Consider the following 17,553-nt stretch of genomic DNA (forward strand, 5'->3'; position numbering starts at 1 on the left):
GTGCTTGTGGGTATTAATGAATGATGTCCTGGACATCATGTGAAATCGGGTTGCTCTGCTCTCTATTATATAGGGCCTTCCTTTACTGTCATTTCTATTTTGTTTTGTTTTCTTTTCGAATTTGTAAGATGTGACATGGATCGATTTAGGAGATGGATACTTTATAGGTTAGGGTCATGTTAATATAGACCGACTCTTGTATTTGAAATGAGGAAATTTGTTTCGAATGAGAAAGCTCGTTCATGATAACAAGAGTTTCTTATAAGAATTGCCACTAGCATTTTGCTTCTTTTGATTCCCACTTTTTGGTATTTAATATTTCAATATGCATGTGCGTGTATTGCTAAAGTAGATCGGCCAAACTTCCCATTTTAGGTGGCAAGTGCGTTTGTCATAACCTAACATCAGTTCTTTCTTTCCTTCTATTCTTTTTCGTTTTTCATATCAAATTCTGTACCATGTAAAATAGGTTGGATTTAATTTTGCACAAGGGGTTTTGCAATCGAATTTGAAAGCACCAAAAAATGTTCATAATGTCTATATCCACTTTCATATATTCCACCATTTTCAAAACCATAGCGAAACAAATACACACGAAAAGGAATACAAATTAAAACAAAAACACGACCATATATATAAATACACAACGACGCATAAATATATATATATATATATATGCACAAGGAAGGAAGGAAGGAATATTCAACATTTCAACAAAAGGATTCATTCTTCCATGAAATTTCTTCTCTACCATGAATCGATTTTTCCAAACAAACACATCCATAAACAACATTAATTCAGACAACCTGTAATTCATCAATGAATCAATCAAGCATTGCTCAGGTCGGTCAGGTGGTGGGGCGTGGGCGTTCTTCCGAGAACCTGGGCAGCTGAACCAGAGAGTTCACCCTCGTCACCCCTTCTAATCCCGACCAGTTCTGATCCTCAACATCCCCCCGCCCGTGCTGTTCGTTGTTGTCCTTCTCCTCCGACGATGATCTGACAGTAAAGTTTCTCTGGAGACATGGCTCGGCGCTCTGCCCATCATCCGACTCCCCAGCATTGCCTGAGTGGTTGCTCTGGAGGGTTGCCGACGAGAACCCCTGCTCTTCCATGTCAGACTCCGCGTCCATCTTCCCGTCAAGGAACAAGCACACAACTGCACAGTCGTCCATCTTGGACGTCGGGTATTTGGATTTCCATTCCCGGGCAGCCGACTCGACCAATATCCGGGCAGCTGATGACCGTGATGGAGCCGATGATACGATCTCAACCACTTCTTCATTGCTCAGCACATCCCAAACCTGAGAAACAATACAATACAATATATGAAACAACAATGCTTCCATGCATACGGCATAGTCAATAATGATAACATATATAATATACGGTAACTGGAGAACAACATACCCCATCAGAAGCAAGAACAATAAATTTATCCCGGTCAGTGAGAGTCCGGTGAGTGAATTCCGGGATGGAAATCACTCCATATTCCTTGAGACAAAAATCCCCAAAAGCCCGAGCCATTGCTAAACCCGGGGCATCATCAAACGGCAACCAAACTCTTTGCACTTCAGGCTCATCTTGTAAGGCAAACACTCTGCCCTTGCACCGCTTTATCCTCTCTGCCTCCTCTGTTTCAAAATAGCAATGATCATCAGACTAATGTGCAACCCAATTTTAAGAGGCAGAAGCAGGAGGAGAAAAAAAAGTGTAAGATGAGTGCACAACAAGAACGCACTTGGAAGATCGGGTTTTAGATCAACAGTTAATTGGATCGCCACCATCAATTCGTTTCCATCTTTAGATCCCAATATTGCTCGGGAGTCACCGATGTTGCCCATGAAAAGATTCGAACCCTTCAATACGAAAATAAAGACTCTTAATGGATATCTCCGAACAAATGAAGGATCATGCAGACACTCAATCATTGCAATTTGTATACTAGACATGACGAAAGATAATAATAATAATAATAATAGTTCCGCAAAAAGCTACAAGTTTTAATGAAACAACCCAAGAAAATTAAACAATCGTATCCTATCCATCAAAGTAAACGTGACAAATACCTGTTTTACAATAGTCACTGCAGTGCTTCCGCTGCAAAAGCAATCCAAATTAGGATGGGACCTCAATTCTTTGTCCATAGCCTTGTATGCTTTGAGAAAAGCTTCTCGCCACAGCGACTCCACTCTCTCCTCCTGAGGAATGGTATCCTTTGCAGGATCGACCACTTCCGACTTCACATCTCGGTTACAACAGTTGGCCGCAGATCCACCCTTCTTTGACTCAAAAGAATTCAAGAAAGAGGAAAGTTTTAATGGCAATGTATCCCTAACTTTCCGAGCAACCAAATGGCCATGAGGACCGTGGCCATCGAAGACACCACAAAAGGTAACATCCTCTGCCATAAAATCCTACAAGAATACAAGACCAGTGACAAGTTATTATTAACATAGAATGTTTTATTGCCATTCATTATAATCTTCATATCACCAATCAAAATTTAGAATTAGGAGAAGTTTATGATGCTCTAATCACAACAATTGTAATAGAATGGAGGTAGGCATGCACAAAGAGGGCATAAAAAACTTACTTCCCATACGATCATGGCATCCTGGTTGATGCCTTTCCGGCCTTGCTGAGTGAATATGCACGAACTGCCGCTCCTCCCGTTAGCAAATATCCGGTTGGGAACTGACGACAGATGATGCAAAGTAGTGACATGATCGGAGAAGGTTCTCCTACTTCTTTTGTGCCAGAGAGTATCGATCCACAAGCATGACGATGACATGCTCTCCCCATTGTTCCGGCTACTACAACTACTCCGGCTACTAATTGAAACACACCCACCCATCTCCCTCAAGTCATCCACCTCACAAAGGATATAGGAAAATGAATCCCAACCGATACTTACGATCCAAACAATACATGAAAATACAGCCAAGAACTACAATACTTTAACCATCAGATCGGCGCTGTATGAAGACTAAATTTAGAAACTTGTGTCGTTTTCCTCGTCTTCGTCAAATGTCCAAACAGCAGATGTAGATGCAAACCGATAACCACCGATAGCGAAGCCAGCTAGAAAAGAGTAGATAACAAACCGAACAGCTCAGCCTGATTGATTACTCAACATGAGTTCAATGTATTGAGAAAAAAGGCAAGTGATGGATCATCAAAGTAAACTACAAAGTCAAGCTTTCAAGACTTTGGCATGTGAAGAGAAGTATATTAAAAAAAAAACCATCACAAGGCTGTCTCAACTGATGGGAATCTCTCACATATTTTAATTGCGTTGAAAGATTTCATGCTGCCATATCGCACAAACCACTCAATATATATATTCAATCCCAAATCACATGTTATGTCACTACTGATGATGAGCATTTAAGTAAAGTAATCCCAATTATTTAAATGTCTAGCTGCATACTAATCTCAACTACCAAAAAGATCGAAGCTGGTTTTTTGGGCACATACAGATCTCAAACAACAAGATTGAAAAAGGTGAAAGGGATATGCAAAAAAAAAGAAAAAGAAAAGAAAATGTAAGATCTGATTTCTAATTCCTGAGAATCTTGTCCTCACGATGGTGTCAGAAAATAGATAAAAACCTTGAACAGCATATTTACCTTCCAACAAAATCAAAAATACATGGGAAAAAAATAATAAAGAAAAAAAAAGAAAAAAAAGAAAAAAAAAAAAAAGAAAGAAAAGAGGGAAAGCAGCGAATTGGGAAAGGAGGATTGTTCAAAGTTTGAATGGATATGTTCATTTGACTCATGGCATTTGAGAAAAGCATAAAAGTGGGTTTTGGAAAAACAAAAAAGTGAGCAATTCGTCAAAGCAGGAATCTTTACATGAATTTGAAACACAAGAATGCAAATTAAACAAAGGGGGAGGGCATTATCAGCTCAACAAAACCCTAAATTAAATACTACGAATTCCAAACTCCCTAATGGAAAACGAAAATGGGAGGAAGTGAAAACCTTCGCATCACTACAAATTCAAGGGAAATAAATGCAGCCTTCAAACCAAGACAGAGCTGGAGAGAGAGAGAGAGAGTACCTTTGGTCTTGATGGGCAGGGCAGGGCAGACTCGAGGTTGAGACTTGAGAGTGTGCATTTATAAACAGGCGAGAAGAAATGTGATACCAACTGCTAACCTAGAAAGGTGCATCGGAGAAGAGATAGAGATGGAGAGAAGGTAAGGTAAGGGAAGGTGAGTTGTGCTTGTGTGTGTGTGTGTGTGTGTGTGTGATGACAGACATTAATTGCAAATGCAAGAAAAGTGTGTGTGTGTGTGTGTGTATATGCGTGGATGAGTTGGCAGAGGAAAGGAGAGGAAAGGAAAGGTAAGGCGAGAAGGGTGTCTGCGAAATTATAGATATAATTTGAAGGGTAGAAAGAGAAATGAAAATATAAAGAGCAAAGTGGGTGCGGCGAAGGGGCTGAAATGATACAGATGATGATGACGACCATACTCATTATTCATAGTGATTAGTGAACAAAGGGAGAGAGATAGATAAAGCTGGAGCTGGAGCTGGAGCTGGACTCCTTTTCCGCCATTTATTCTTATGGAAAAGAAAAAGATTGCAGCCCACGCGCTCTCCCTCAGCGAGTGCAGTTCTGCAATGGGCCTATAAGAGGATGGCATGGATATTGGAGGATGATGGTGCAAGCCAAGGGAAAAGAAATGAAAATAAACATATATCTATGTGTTTTTTTTAAAAAAAAAAAAAATTGTTAAAGACTTGATAATATAATGTGTAACTACTATGTTCGAATATAGAATCATTTTATTATACACTAACTTGATCACTTACAAATCATATCCATTTCATTTACAAATCTATGATAGAAAGCTTATATTATAAAATCGCGTTCATGGATCACTGTTGCGTAATTTATTTAGCTATATATTAAACTCTATTTTCAATTCAATGTTGTCAGTGTCATATTTAGTTTTAACAATGCAATCAATCATTAATTTATTGACAACCTCACCTGAATGTGTAATATTCCAATGTAATAGGAGTAATATAAATTTAAGTAATGCAGGATTAGTCTGTCGGCACAGTGAAGAAGACAAAGACAAACAAGCCAAAAATGACAATTACATTAATTGGAGATTTAAGATTGTAGTGTAATTGCGCTGTGCAGGCATGGCCACTGGGCTTGTCCCTTGTAATTATTTTTTTTCATAAACGAAGGCAGGCAGGCAGGCACATCATAGAGAAGAAAGTATATATTTATATATATAACAGTAATTACCAAGTGGTATGGCATGGCATGGCATGGTACGGTATAGCTTGCTTATAGAATGCCAATATCACATCACACATGTTCATATTTTTATATGTTAATTAAAACTATTTGGAAATAAATGAACGTGAGTAGAAAGAAAGTCCAACAAAAAAGATGATCCCTTCCATTCATTTCAACGGGCTTCTGTTAAAGCCCAACCCAAATCGAACGTGGTTTTACCATTGTACCCCTAGAGAATCCTTTCTTCGACGACCATTGGATCGGATTGTGGATCTCATCTCATCTGAAAAGGGATAAGGCGATAAGCCCGCCTGCCACGTGGCAATTCTCGAACAGACACTCCTATTTCCACTTTTCCTTACCCTCCCTCCACAATCCCTAGCAATGGCTTCCCCGTCGTCGCTGATCGCCCCCGCCCCCACCGTCTCCACTCCCAAAGCCCTCCCCCTCCCTCCGCTCCTTCGCCGCCCAAGGCCCACGTCCGCCTCCGCCTCCACCCGCCGCGGGCTCCTCCTATCCCTGTCCGGCGGCGGCGGCCTGCTGCTGGTCCCCAGCCCGGCGGCATGGGCGGCGTCGGAAGACGAGTACAAGAAGGAGACGGCGGAGGTGATCGAGAAGGTCCGGTCCACCATCACGCTGGAGAAGAACGACCCGAAGATCGCGGAGGCGGTGTCGGAGCTGCGGGAGGCGTCGAACAGCTGGGTGGCCAAGTACCGCCGGGAGAAGGACCTGCTGGGGCGACCCTCGTTCCGGGACATCTACTCGGCGCTCAACGCCGTGACGGGACACTACATAAGCTTTGGCCCGACGGCGCCCATTCCGGCCAAGAGGAAGCAGAGGATCCTCGAGGAGATGGACACGGCCGAGAAGGCGCTGCAGAGGGGCAGATGAGTCAAATCACAAACCATGCTCATTTTTATTCTATTCTATTTTTAAATATATCTTTTTTGTATGTGTAATTTTCATTTAATTATAGAGTGTAAGTGAATTCAGAAAAATACTTTTGGATGCTAATTAATTATATAATAAAATCCATGCACATTTTTAAACAATTAAAGTCATACTTGCTATATATGTGGGCTGTAGTAGTGGAATTGCAGAAACATTACATAATGATATTCCAAACAAATTTTTGATATAGATAAAATACTGATTTACATTTAATTTGTGGGAGTAATATGTTCAATTTTATCTTTAATCGTGTTAGTTATTTTATATAAAATGCATTTGATTTTAGAGCATAAAAGTTATTCCAATGCAGGATTTTGATACTCGACTGAAATAGAAAATGCCACGGTTTTACATGAATTTGAAACACAATAATGCAAATTAATACACTTTGGCTTTACTTCTAATTTAATCCAGTTAGCACAAATCAATATTTTATATTACTTTATAATACAAAACATGATAGAATTCTACATAACACGTGCATATTATTAAATTCTCAACTTAAAAATACAATATGTAAAATATTATAGGTGCGATAAAATTTTGTATTTAATTTTGAGATACAATATCTTGTAAAAAATAATAATAATAATTTTGTGACATCTGTTGTAAAACAATTATTAGAATTGCAAATATATCTGGCCGAATGAATACTTTTTCTTAAATTTAAGTTTAATCCACTTATAAAAAAAAAAATCATTTTATTTTCCTTACTTGTAATGGCATACTTTAATTCCACACCACTCCTTCAAAATTTAAAACTTAAAAGCATTGTCAAAATAGAAATTAAAGGAGTATATTATATTGGATGCCTTAAAATTATGGAACAAATTTAAATGAATTATTTTAGGTCAAATGCGAAATGATGCATTTGTTTCTTTTTTGGGTGTGCTTTGAATAATGTAAATATAATAAGTAGGAGTACATGTTTTTCCAATATAAATTTGAAAACCTCCAACAGTATTTTGTTCTTATCATATCATATCATATCATATATTTGAAATCAATAATTTTATTTCAAGTGTAACAAACTAATGAACAAAAATAGCAATAGTGTGTCCAAATTCCAATGGCAAGACGAAACGTGGCACGCAACGCAAGTGCAGAACAGCTAATGGATAAACTCGGTCGGTCTCGGACACAATAATAAATTAGTTATGAGTTATGTGTGTAATAAGAATAATTTGGGTTTCGTCTCTAGTCTACTCTAGCCTAGCCCTAGGTGGTTGGAACGGAATGGACCATATGGAAGAAGAAGAAGGCTAATTTGATATAAGTAAACACGCGCGCTCTAAGATTTTTTAGTTATTTATTTTAATTACTCTCCATCCACTCAGTCTTCTAAGATTCTTACACATTTACATTTCGCAAATAATATTAATTAGCATTTTAGTAAAAAAATATTTGCTAGTATGCAGTCGTGTCGTGTAAAGATAAAATCACCATTATTAAAAAATAATTACTAATAAATATACAAATGAAGTATGGTACTATTATTGATTACTAAAAACTAAAATATATGGTAAAAATACGTAAACTTTAAAAGTTGATCAAGAAAAAATATATATATTTTTTATATACTGTACACATATTTTTCTAAAAATATTTATAGATAAAGATATCTTTCAAATTTTAGATTTTTAGATGAGATTGTGATTCATACTAGCAACAATTGATATAATAAATATTGTATCATTTAAATATAAAAACAATTAACAAATAAAAAGCATTTTCAACCGTTGGAAACGAACACTTCTTCTTTGGTCGTCTCTCCATGCCATAGATTTAGACTAGTATTTATTATTATTATTATTATATTCTAATATAAAAAAAAATTAAAGTTAACCAATACTTTATATTCCCGATTAATATAATATCAATATCTATTAAAAGTTAAATGACATATAAAAAAATTATAAGACTATTATTTTATCACCGTTGGATAATTGTACATAATAATAATAATAAACAAAGACATTTCGCAAAGATGACTAAATTGACTTTACCTTATTTTACTATTTTCTTATAAATATTATATTGTGCCAAATCTATTGCCATCAATGAAATTACACCAAATCACACAGTAAGGATATTAAATACACTCTTGAATGAAATATTCCATTGTTTTTAAATTAAATCAGGATGCGTTTGGATATGCCATAAGATGTGTTTTTTTTTTTTAACATGCCAATTTTGAAATGAAAAATAAATTTATATGTATACTGTAATGAAAAAGAAATAGTAATATAAATAATCAAGTATAAGAACGTGTACAATAACACAAACATACTTACGCTAATTTATACAGATTAAGTAACATAATAAAAATCCAATTTAAAATTAGACATGGAAGAATTCCACGACCAGTTGGATGTCTTTTTCTAAATTAAGTAATAATCAATCACGATTACACATTCAATTTTAAACTTTAGCAATAGAAACTATACATATTTCATTATTACAATTATAAAATAAACTTTACATTATATATTGATATTATAACAGAAATACCATATCATGTCTTGGAAAAAGTTAGGATTTTAAAAAAAAAATAAAACATACTATTTATTTTTCTTGAAGGAAATTATAATAAATATATTTAATTTCTTTCCGAAGTTAGATTATTTTCATTTAACTTGTGTTAACGTGCTTACTATAATAATTCGATTTTTTAGATTACGGAGAGTGAAGAAAAATATTTGAAAGGAAAATAACAATAATAATGATAATAAATATGTAGCAGAAATATGAATATGGTTGGATTTGGGAAAGCCATAGAGAGAGAGAGAGAGAGAGAGAGACAGAGACAGATATGCGCACAAAACGCATTTGACGTGTCATCATTAAATGCAAATGCGAGTCGAGAAGGAAGGAAATCAATCTCTCCCCCACTTGCTGCTGCTTCGCATCGCATTCATGGCGTTAATGGTTCTTCCTCAAACCCCCTTCATTCCACCTCACCACTCACACGTACACGCCGGGCCGGACGGACGGACGGACGGACGAAGGAGTTAATCTGATGATACACGCAACCGCAGGGGAGGACTACTGATTTGGATTCTTTGTTTTTTACAAGCTAGGAAAGTTGATTCCCTTTTTATGTTAGCAGGAGCAGCAGCCATAGAAGAAGGGAATCGATCGTGTTGTTAAAGGTGGTGGTGGAGGAGGATAAAAAGAAACCAATTAAAGGGGCCGGGAGAAACAGGATTTTTAGGGTTCACAAATTTCTGCCTTTCGTTGCCGCGGTGATTGAATTTGCGTGATCCGAACGTGAATTGGGTTTTTCGTTTGTTTCCGAAGCTCCACTCCTCCTTGACCTCCCCTGGAAGATTTTATTTCGCCTTCTTGTTGCTTTACCGCGTACGCAGGGGCGCGTAATTGTCGGGGGGGTTAATTGACTTAGGGTTTCAGAAACATGTCGTTTTCATTAATGGAAGGATGGAACTGGATGTTGTAAATTGACGGACTCCGGAACGTCTTTTTGAAGTCATTGAATGGAATGGTCGACAATTTCATTGAAGAAATAAAGCGAGGGCTTGTCCGGCAGGGGAATTTGGGCAATCTCGGTTAATTGCCGGTTTTCCGGCGCGAGGGAAGTGGTGAATTTAAGGATACTTGTGTTTTTGTTGTTTCCGTATTGGTAAAAGGGAAAAGGATCGAGGATTCGACTGAAGGATAATGGATTCTGCAATTGGGAATTGTTGTCCGGACGTGGAAGGATAGTCATATCTCGTTTGGAAGACCGCTTTCCCCATTAATCTCTCTATCCCTCTCTCTCTCTCTCCTGAGAGAAAAGAAGAAGAGAAAATCCCGACAATTTCTCCTGTCCTCTCCCCTTCCATAAATTCTATTCAACCCTCTGTTTCCCCCTCTTCCCTTCCCTTCTCTCTTCTCTCTCTTTCCTTCTCCTCTCCCTCTCTCTTGCTTTCATCTCCTTTCCCTCTCTGTTCTTCAAAAGAGCTAAGAGAGAGAATTGAACCAATCTCTCTCTTTCTCTTTCGTTGTTGAGGGAAACATGTTGATCTATGACAGGGTCTCAATGCAGACAAATCTCGAAAGCTTCTTGGATTGCACAACTCCTGTGGTCCCATCTCAATTCCTGCCCAAGGTTTGTGCGTTGTGTTTCTTTCTTGATATTAGATCATCATGCCCAATGCTTTTCAATCTCACTGATCAATCATTTCTTAATTGTGTTTGGTTTCTTGATTTCTGGGGTTCTTTCAGAGCGAGATGAAGAAACTGAACAGGCTATGGCATCCATGGGAAAGGGAGAAAATGGAATATTTTGTTCTTGGTGATCTCTGGAATGCGTTCGATGAATGGAGCGCATATGGTGCTGGTGTTCCAATCCTCTCAGATTCCCAGAATTTAGTCCAATATTTCGTGCCCTATCTCTCCGCGATCCAAATCTTCACTAGCAATTCATCTGCAAGCTGTTTAAGGTAGTCTGATTCTGGCAATTGATTTGTTTCATCCCAGTTTCTCGCATGAGTACTTTTCTTTCATCTTTGCTCAATCCTATTATGATCACTTGTTTAGTTATTTGATTTGATATTCGAATAATCTGTTGTGATCACAATTTGTTACTTATGAATTCCCTGAATCTGCGATGAATTCGTGTTGCTCTGATTAGGGATAGGGAAGAGAGTGACTCAGTAAGCGAGACCAGGGAGGATTTTTCATTTAGCGACTCGCTGAGTGACGAGAGCGAGAGCGAGAAGTTGTCAAGGTGGGATGGATGCTCGTCCGAGGAAGGAGTGTTAGAGCACGACGGCTTCTGGCATCCCAATGATAGATTGGGCAGTCTTTACTTTCAGTACTTTGAGAGATTGTCTCCCTACGGAAGAGTTCCTCTTTCAGACAAGGTAAATGGGGATGGGATCTATCTGTTACTCATGTGGTAATCTTTTGCATAAAAATAAGGCTAATGCTAAACAAGAATCAATAAAAGGAGAAGCCAGACAGTGTGGATATTGTGGAATCGAATAAGAGTCTCTTTTTTTGTGGTGCACTTTAAACTTTTGAAAATGGACCGGTGCACTTGGTCGTGACCAAATTTTAATCATCGGAGCATTTGTCTTATCTATTAATGGGTAGTTTTCTTTGTTCTACTTTATACTCAATGGCTCAATTGCTAACCACTCTTTTGTTGCGTGGTAAATAATTTCCTTGGCTAGAAGAATATGTTCTTCAAGTTTGCTTTAGCTGATTCCATTGGGCTACATAATGTATGTTTGTTTGTTTGTTTCTGATTGATTATGACCTTTGGTTCTGTAACAAGATGTCAATCTTTTTCTCAGGCCAGCGCATTAGCCCAAAGATACCCAGGACTAACGTCGTTGAGAAGCGTAGATCTTTCTCCTGCTAGTTGGATGTCCGTTGCCTGGTTTGATTCTCTTCACCTCTGTTGACTTGTAATTATTGTTTTGGAAATTGAAAGACTGTTGGAAGTAGTAGCTGATGTATGCAAATGAAATCCAATCCAGGTACCCGATCTATCACATCCCTGCCAGCCGAAGCATTAAAGACTTGCAAACATGCTTCCTTACATACCACACCCTGTCTTCTTCTTTCCAAGGTGTAGACTTGGCTGCAGTTCAATCTTTGAGTGTTGGGATAACTGTAACTGTGAATCTGTCTCAGTTTGGGCTTTGTAAGAATAATACTTGAGTGTGTAATGGTTAATTGGCATGGTGTTATGTTGTGTTGCAATAGATGTGGAGTCTGATGAAGAAATCGAGAACGCAAAGAGGAAGAAGAAAGGGGAGAGCATCCCCCTGGCCCCGTTCGGGGTGGCCACGTACAAGATGCAAGGCGATGTGTGGATGTGTGACAAGGGGGGACGGGATCGGGAGAGGATTGCGTCCCTGTCGAGTGTGGCGGATTCGTGGCTGAAGCAATTACGGGTGCAACACCACGACTTCAACTTTTTCATGGGAATCCGACATGGGTGAAGAAGAAGGCAGCACTAGATCGATCTGATGCAGCGGCAGTGAGTGAGTCTTGACTGTAGCTACAAATGTAATACAACCAACCAACCAATCAACGGGATGGATGATGAGATGAGATGAGATGAGATGGGTGATATAATATATAGCTAGGCGCAGGAGGAGGAGGACTAACAGCGGTTAATTTTGGAGTGAAGACAAGAGTAGTGCAGTGGGGTGGGGTGTAGCACATAGATATGCAATGCATGCGAGCTAGCAAGCTAGTATGTGAAGAAAGGAAAGGAAAGGAATTTAACTAGTGCTGCTACTGCATGCATGTGAATTTAGTTTCTGAATTGCTGCAGCTGCTCTCTATGTGTGTGTGTTTTTTTCTCTCACTTGTCTCTGTATAGGTGTCATTTTGTGTTCTTTTCAAAGATGAAGATGAAGATGAAGATGATGATGGTGTCTTAGTACTAGTCTTAGCTTGTGTGTCTGTTGGGGCCTTCCATTTACTTGGGCATCATCAGCTTCGTTTTTATATATCTGTGTATGTGTATGTGTATGTGTTGCCAAGGAAGTAGCAGTAGCAGTACTGGTCGGACTTTGAAAAAAAAAATATATATATATATACACTTGTCTCCGTATATGTTTTTGATTTGATTGTAATATGAGCATGCATGCATGCAGCAAATAACTGGACTTGAGCAACTCTCGTCCCTCCTCCTGTGTTTATAGTACAAGTATCGGCCCTGTTTGGGTGAAGATGTTCAAAATTTTATTCAATTATCCGTATCTAAATCTGTATCTATACCAATATCTAAATATTAATATTAATATTGAATGCAAAGTAGAATACTACTAATATATATGCAAGGCTGATGGCTGGCTGGCCACTTGGTTGTACTTGTGTAATAATTCATTTTCTTCCGCTTTGACTTTGAAGTTTGACTCCGCCAGTAAAGTCATCTCAAAGTTGGTCCACTCCACTCATCAAACAAATACTACGTACTATATAAATAAATAAGCACATAGATAAGTTCACAACCACTAACCATATTACCTCTGTTTTCAACCACCAACAATCAACCATCTTTTATGTTGGATTTGGGATCAAATATGTGTATCGAATATGTTGTTAAAGTCATTATTTTATTCAGTCTTATTATTTAAGTGATCTAATTAATATAATTAATTATTGACTGATAGGTTTGATTGTTATGGAATGAAAGTGCAGCTACCCGTATAATATTATTATTTTGGTGACGTGACAAATTAATAATATTAATTAAGGGCATAATTGTAATTGCAATTATGTTTGCCCTATTATAAATAGGCTAGGGTTAGGTCCCCATGATCAGCACGCCGTAAAAGAGATCTAATTCTCCCTGCAGTTTCTGCTCCTCACCCGTCAAGGACAGAAAAGAAGCCGGCTCTCTGATCTTGGAAGACCAAACCTTTAATCACCCAAGATTTGTATATGGCTTCATCAGGTACGCTTCCGCTTTAAAGGATCGGGCATTTAAATTCAACAATTGGTATCAGAGCCAAGTTGAACTATTTGGATGTTTTCTTGAATTAATCCATGTTTAATCGGATCGCATTTGATCCCCAAAATAATTCAACTCCGATTTTGGGAAAACTTGAATTTCTTTTTCGAAACTATCAGAATAAATTCATTCCTGAAATAATTCGTTGCTTTCGATGACGCCGTCCGACAATAATTGATTCGAATGATTTTGTGTGAAATCTTCAAGCATATCTGGGCATCTATTTGATTATTTGTTCACCTATTTCCTCTATTTGCACAAATATGCAAATTAAGATACACACCCAGTGACATTATTGTGTCTTGATCTTGGAATCCGTGTACATAATTGAATGCCTTGGAATCCGTGTACATATTAGTAATCTTCGTTAGAAATCTGTACATATATATACATAATTGGTTGATTTGATTTCCGTGCCAATATATTTTATTTTATTTTTATTTAATTTATTTGTATCTATTATTATTGGCAAATATATTCTAATATATAGATAAAGATTCATGATACAAAATTTAAGTATAGCATGGAAATTTATATATTCATTCATTTATTATATTGATTAATTTATGTATTAAATACACGCATATTCATGTTTGTGTGTTTGTTAATTTATCATGAATATTTTGAAATATATTGTTTATGAAATTGATGTATGCATCTTCAGAAATTAATTTTTGCCTATATTGCAAATATTTCAACCATCAGAATTGGAAACTCATTAATAATGTTTGCTGCGTTTTGACGGTGAAAATCTAGTATTTGAAGTTGCCAAAGTAACCTCTCTTATATGAAATTTTTTCTTGATAACGTAAGTGTTTATATGTTTATTTTAATTCATGTGATTATTCTTCGGCCCAAAGGCAGTCGATAATTGACAGAATGAAATATACATCTGCGATAATATGTATGGGACAATTATATAGATTTAACTTATGTGAATAGTAAATCAGTCCAAAGATTGGTTACTGTTTGACATTACCTTATTGTCCGTATATGATTATTGCAACAAGATGACTGCTTGCAGTTAATGGCATTGATCCAAAGATTAAACATTAATGTTGCGTTTAGTGTCTTGAGATGGGATTGCATTATTTTATTTTGAGTTTCATTATGCTACTTGAGTACTTATGTGTATATTAATTCCTTGTTATCTTCAGGATCGAATCTTTTGGTATCTTCTAACTATTCAGTCCCAATACTGTCTGGGGACAACTATCAGCACTGGAAAGAATCAATATTGATTCATTTGGGCTGTATGGATCTAGACTTGGCATTAAGGATAGACCAACCCCCTTCTCCTACGGAAGAAAGCACTGCAGATGAAAAGCAGTTGTTTGAGAAGTGGGATAGGTCTAATCGCCTTAGTCTAATGATCATAAAGAAAAGCATTCCAGAAATCTTTAGGGGCACGATATCTGATGATATCATTACTGCCAATGATTTCCTTGTCGAAATTGAGAAACGCTTTACCAAAAGCGATAAGGCGGAAATGAGTACTCTTCTCAAGAGTCTCATTACCATGAAGTATAACGGCAAAGGAAATATAAGGGAATACATCCTGAACATGTCTAATACTGCTTCTAAGTTGAGAGCACTTAAGTTAGACCTTTCAGAGGACATGTTAGTCCTATTGGTTTTGCTCTCACTTCCTACTCAATACGATCAGTTTAAAGTCAGTTACAACTGTCAAAAGGAGAAGTGGACTCTTAATGAGCTCATCTCTCACTGTGTTGAGGAAGAAGAAAGAATGAAGCGTAATAAGACTGAAGAGGTACATATGGTGGATACCTCAAGGGATGCAGGCGGCAAGAAGAGAAAATATAAGGCCGTTAAGGTTGAGACTGCTAAGGCTCATGTTCCAGCTCCAGCTCCTCGGGCTCGTCCTGAAAAGACTTGCTTCTTTTGCAAGAAACCTGGACATGAGAAGAAGAATTGTACTAAGTTTCACGATTGGCGCGTGAAGAAGGGTACGTTTCTTACTTTGGTTTGTTCTGAGGTTAATTTAGCTTCAGTACCTCGAAATACTTGGTGGTTAGACTCTGGATCAACTACTAACATCAGTGTTTCAATGCAGGGTTGCCTGAGCTACCGAAACCCAACTGATGCTGAAAGACGCATTTACTTTGGAAATGGGGACTCAGTAGAGGTGGAAGCCGTGGGCATTTTCAAGCTGTTATTGAGTACTGGACATTTTCTTGAATTGCAAGACACTTTTATTATACCGTCATTTAGACGGAATTTGGTTTCTGTTTCTTATTTGGACAAATTCGGTTATCATTGTTCTTTTGGAAACAATAAAGTTGAGTTGTCTTTTAATTCATGTTTGGTTGGTTTTGGTACTTTTATGGTGAATGACAGTTTATATATGCTCGATATTTTGGTTTCCTATAATGAGGCACTTAATATGGAATCAAAAGGTACTAAGCGAAAATTTCATGACTCTAGTTTATTGTGGCACAAACGTTTAGGTCATATTTCAAGAAACAGAGTTGAAAGACTCATTAAGGATGGAATCCTTAATTCCATAAATTTTTCAGACTTTGACGTTTGTGTCGATTGCATTAAAGGTAAACAAACCAAGGTTAAAAGGATAGGTGCTTATCGAGCTACGGATGTCTTAGAATTGATACATACAGACATTTGTGGGCCTTTTCCCACTCCTTCGTGGAACGGTCAACAATATTTTGTGTCATTCATAGACGATTATTCTCGATATGGTCATCTGTACCTTATTAAGGAAAAATCTGAGGCACTGGACATGTTCAAAGCATTTAAGGCTGAAGTTGAAAATCAACTAAGCAAACGCATTAAGACTGTCAGATCTGACCGTGGAGGAGAATATTACGGCAGAAATGATGGCTCGGGTGAACAACGTCCAGGTCCTTTTGCTGACTTCCTTAAGGAGTGTGGAATCGTCCCTCAATACACCATGCCCGGTTCACCTAGCATGAACGGTGTTGCTGAGAGACGAAACCGCACATTGAAGGATATGGTTCGAAGTATGATTAGTCAATCTACTTTGCCACCATCATTATGGGGAGAAGCATTAAAGACAGCAGTCTACATCCTTAATCGAGTGCCAACTAAGGCGACTGCCAAAACACCCTATGAACTCTGGATTGGGCGCAAGCCTAGCTTAAATCATCTTAGGGTGTGGGGTTGTCCAGCTGAGGCGAAGGCCTATAGACCAAATGAACCAAAGCTAGCACCTCGTACAGTAAGCAGTTATTTTATTGGCTACTCGGAACGGTCAAGGGGGTATAAATTTTATGATCCCACATTAAGAACTATTTTTGAGACGGCTACTGCCAAGTTCTTTGAGGATGTTGAGTTTAGGGGGAGAAATACAGTTTTAGACTTTACCTTTGAGGATCAAGAAATCACTGATGTGATTGATAAAACACCTCATGAGTTAACAGTCATTCCAGCTCCCATAGAGTTTCAAAGTGCGACTGAGGAACCCGTTCGCATAGAACAGGAACCTATACCTATGGAACAAACTCAACAAACTCAAGAACATACAGTTCAAGAGCCAACGCAATTGCGTAGATCCACTAGAGAACGGAGAAATGCCATTCCGGATGATTATGTGACATTTCTTCAAGAAAGTGAGGATAATGATGGCATGACTGAGGATGATCCAATTAATATTTATCATGCCATGAAGGGTCCTTATTCAGATAAATGGATTGATGCGATGCGTGATGAGTACAAGTCAATGCAAGACAATAAAGTTTGGGAACTTGTCCCATTGCCAGAAGGTGCAAAACCCGTAGGTTGCAAATGGATTTTTAAAACCAAACGGGATGCAAATGGTAATGTGGAGAGGTATAAGGCACGTCTTGTAGCTAAAGGCT

The 17,553-nt window shown here is 37.8% G+C and overlaps 3 protein-coding genes across 4 annotated transcripts; 2 read left to right on the top strand and 1 right to left on the bottom strand.

Moving 5' to 3' along the window:
• Window positions 1-527: 527 nt before the first annotated feature.
• On the bottom strand, window positions 528-4,467 carry LOC127254268 (probable protein phosphatase 2C 52). Of its 2 annotated transcripts, none has more exons than XM_051279293.1 (6): window positions 4,069-4,467; window positions 2,597-3,084; window positions 2,070-2,417; window positions 1,742-1,859; window positions 1,411-1,634; window positions 528-1,304 (listed from the first exon to the last, which is right to left on the bottom strand). In XM_051279293.1, exons 2-6 carry the CDS (start codon window positions 2,855-2,857, stop codon window positions 849-851), a joined length of 1,407 nt encoding a protein of 468 aa, XP_051135250.1. In that variant the 5' UTR covers window positions 2,858-3,084; window positions 4,069-4,467; the 3' UTR covers window positions 528-848. The 2 variants fall into 2 exon arrangements, with proteins under 2 accessions (XP_051135250.1, XP_051135251.1); XM_051279294.1 differs by having other exon boundaries at window positions 2,597-3,120.
• Window positions 4,468-5,615: 1,148 nt separating this feature from the next.
• LOC127255021 (photosystem II repair protein PSB27-H1, chloroplastic) lies at window positions 5,616-6,325 on the top strand. Its single transcript, XM_051280432.1, has one exon. The coding sequence runs from the start codon at window positions 5,653-5,655 to the stop codon at window positions 6,157-6,159; it is 507 nt and encodes a 168-aa protein (XP_051136389.1). The 5' UTR covers window positions 5,616-5,652; the 3' UTR covers window positions 6,160-6,325.
• Window positions 6,326-8,962: 2,637 nt separating this feature from the next.
• On the top strand, window positions 8,963-12,795 carry LOC127254493 (uncharacterized). The gene is made up of 6 exons (XM_051279613.1): window positions 8,963-10,327; window positions 10,444-10,661; window positions 10,853-11,084; window positions 11,520-11,605; window positions 11,706-11,797; window positions 11,935-12,795. Exons 1-6 carry the CDS (start codon window positions 10,235-10,237, stop codon window positions 12,171-12,173), a joined length of 960 nt encoding a protein of 319 aa, XP_051135570.1. The 5' UTR covers window positions 8,963-10,234; the 3' UTR covers window positions 12,174-12,795.
• Window positions 12,796-17,553: the final 4,758 nt, after the last annotated feature.

Source organism: Andrographis paniculata, unplaced genomic scaffold (assembly GCF_009805555.1).
Source record: "Andrographis paniculata isolate CXL003 unplaced genomic scaffold, ASM980555v1 Contig52END, whole genome shotgun sequence".
Taxonomy (NCBI): domain Eukaryota; kingdom Viridiplantae; phylum Streptophyta; class Magnoliopsida; order Lamiales; family Acanthaceae; genus Andrographis; species Andrographis paniculata.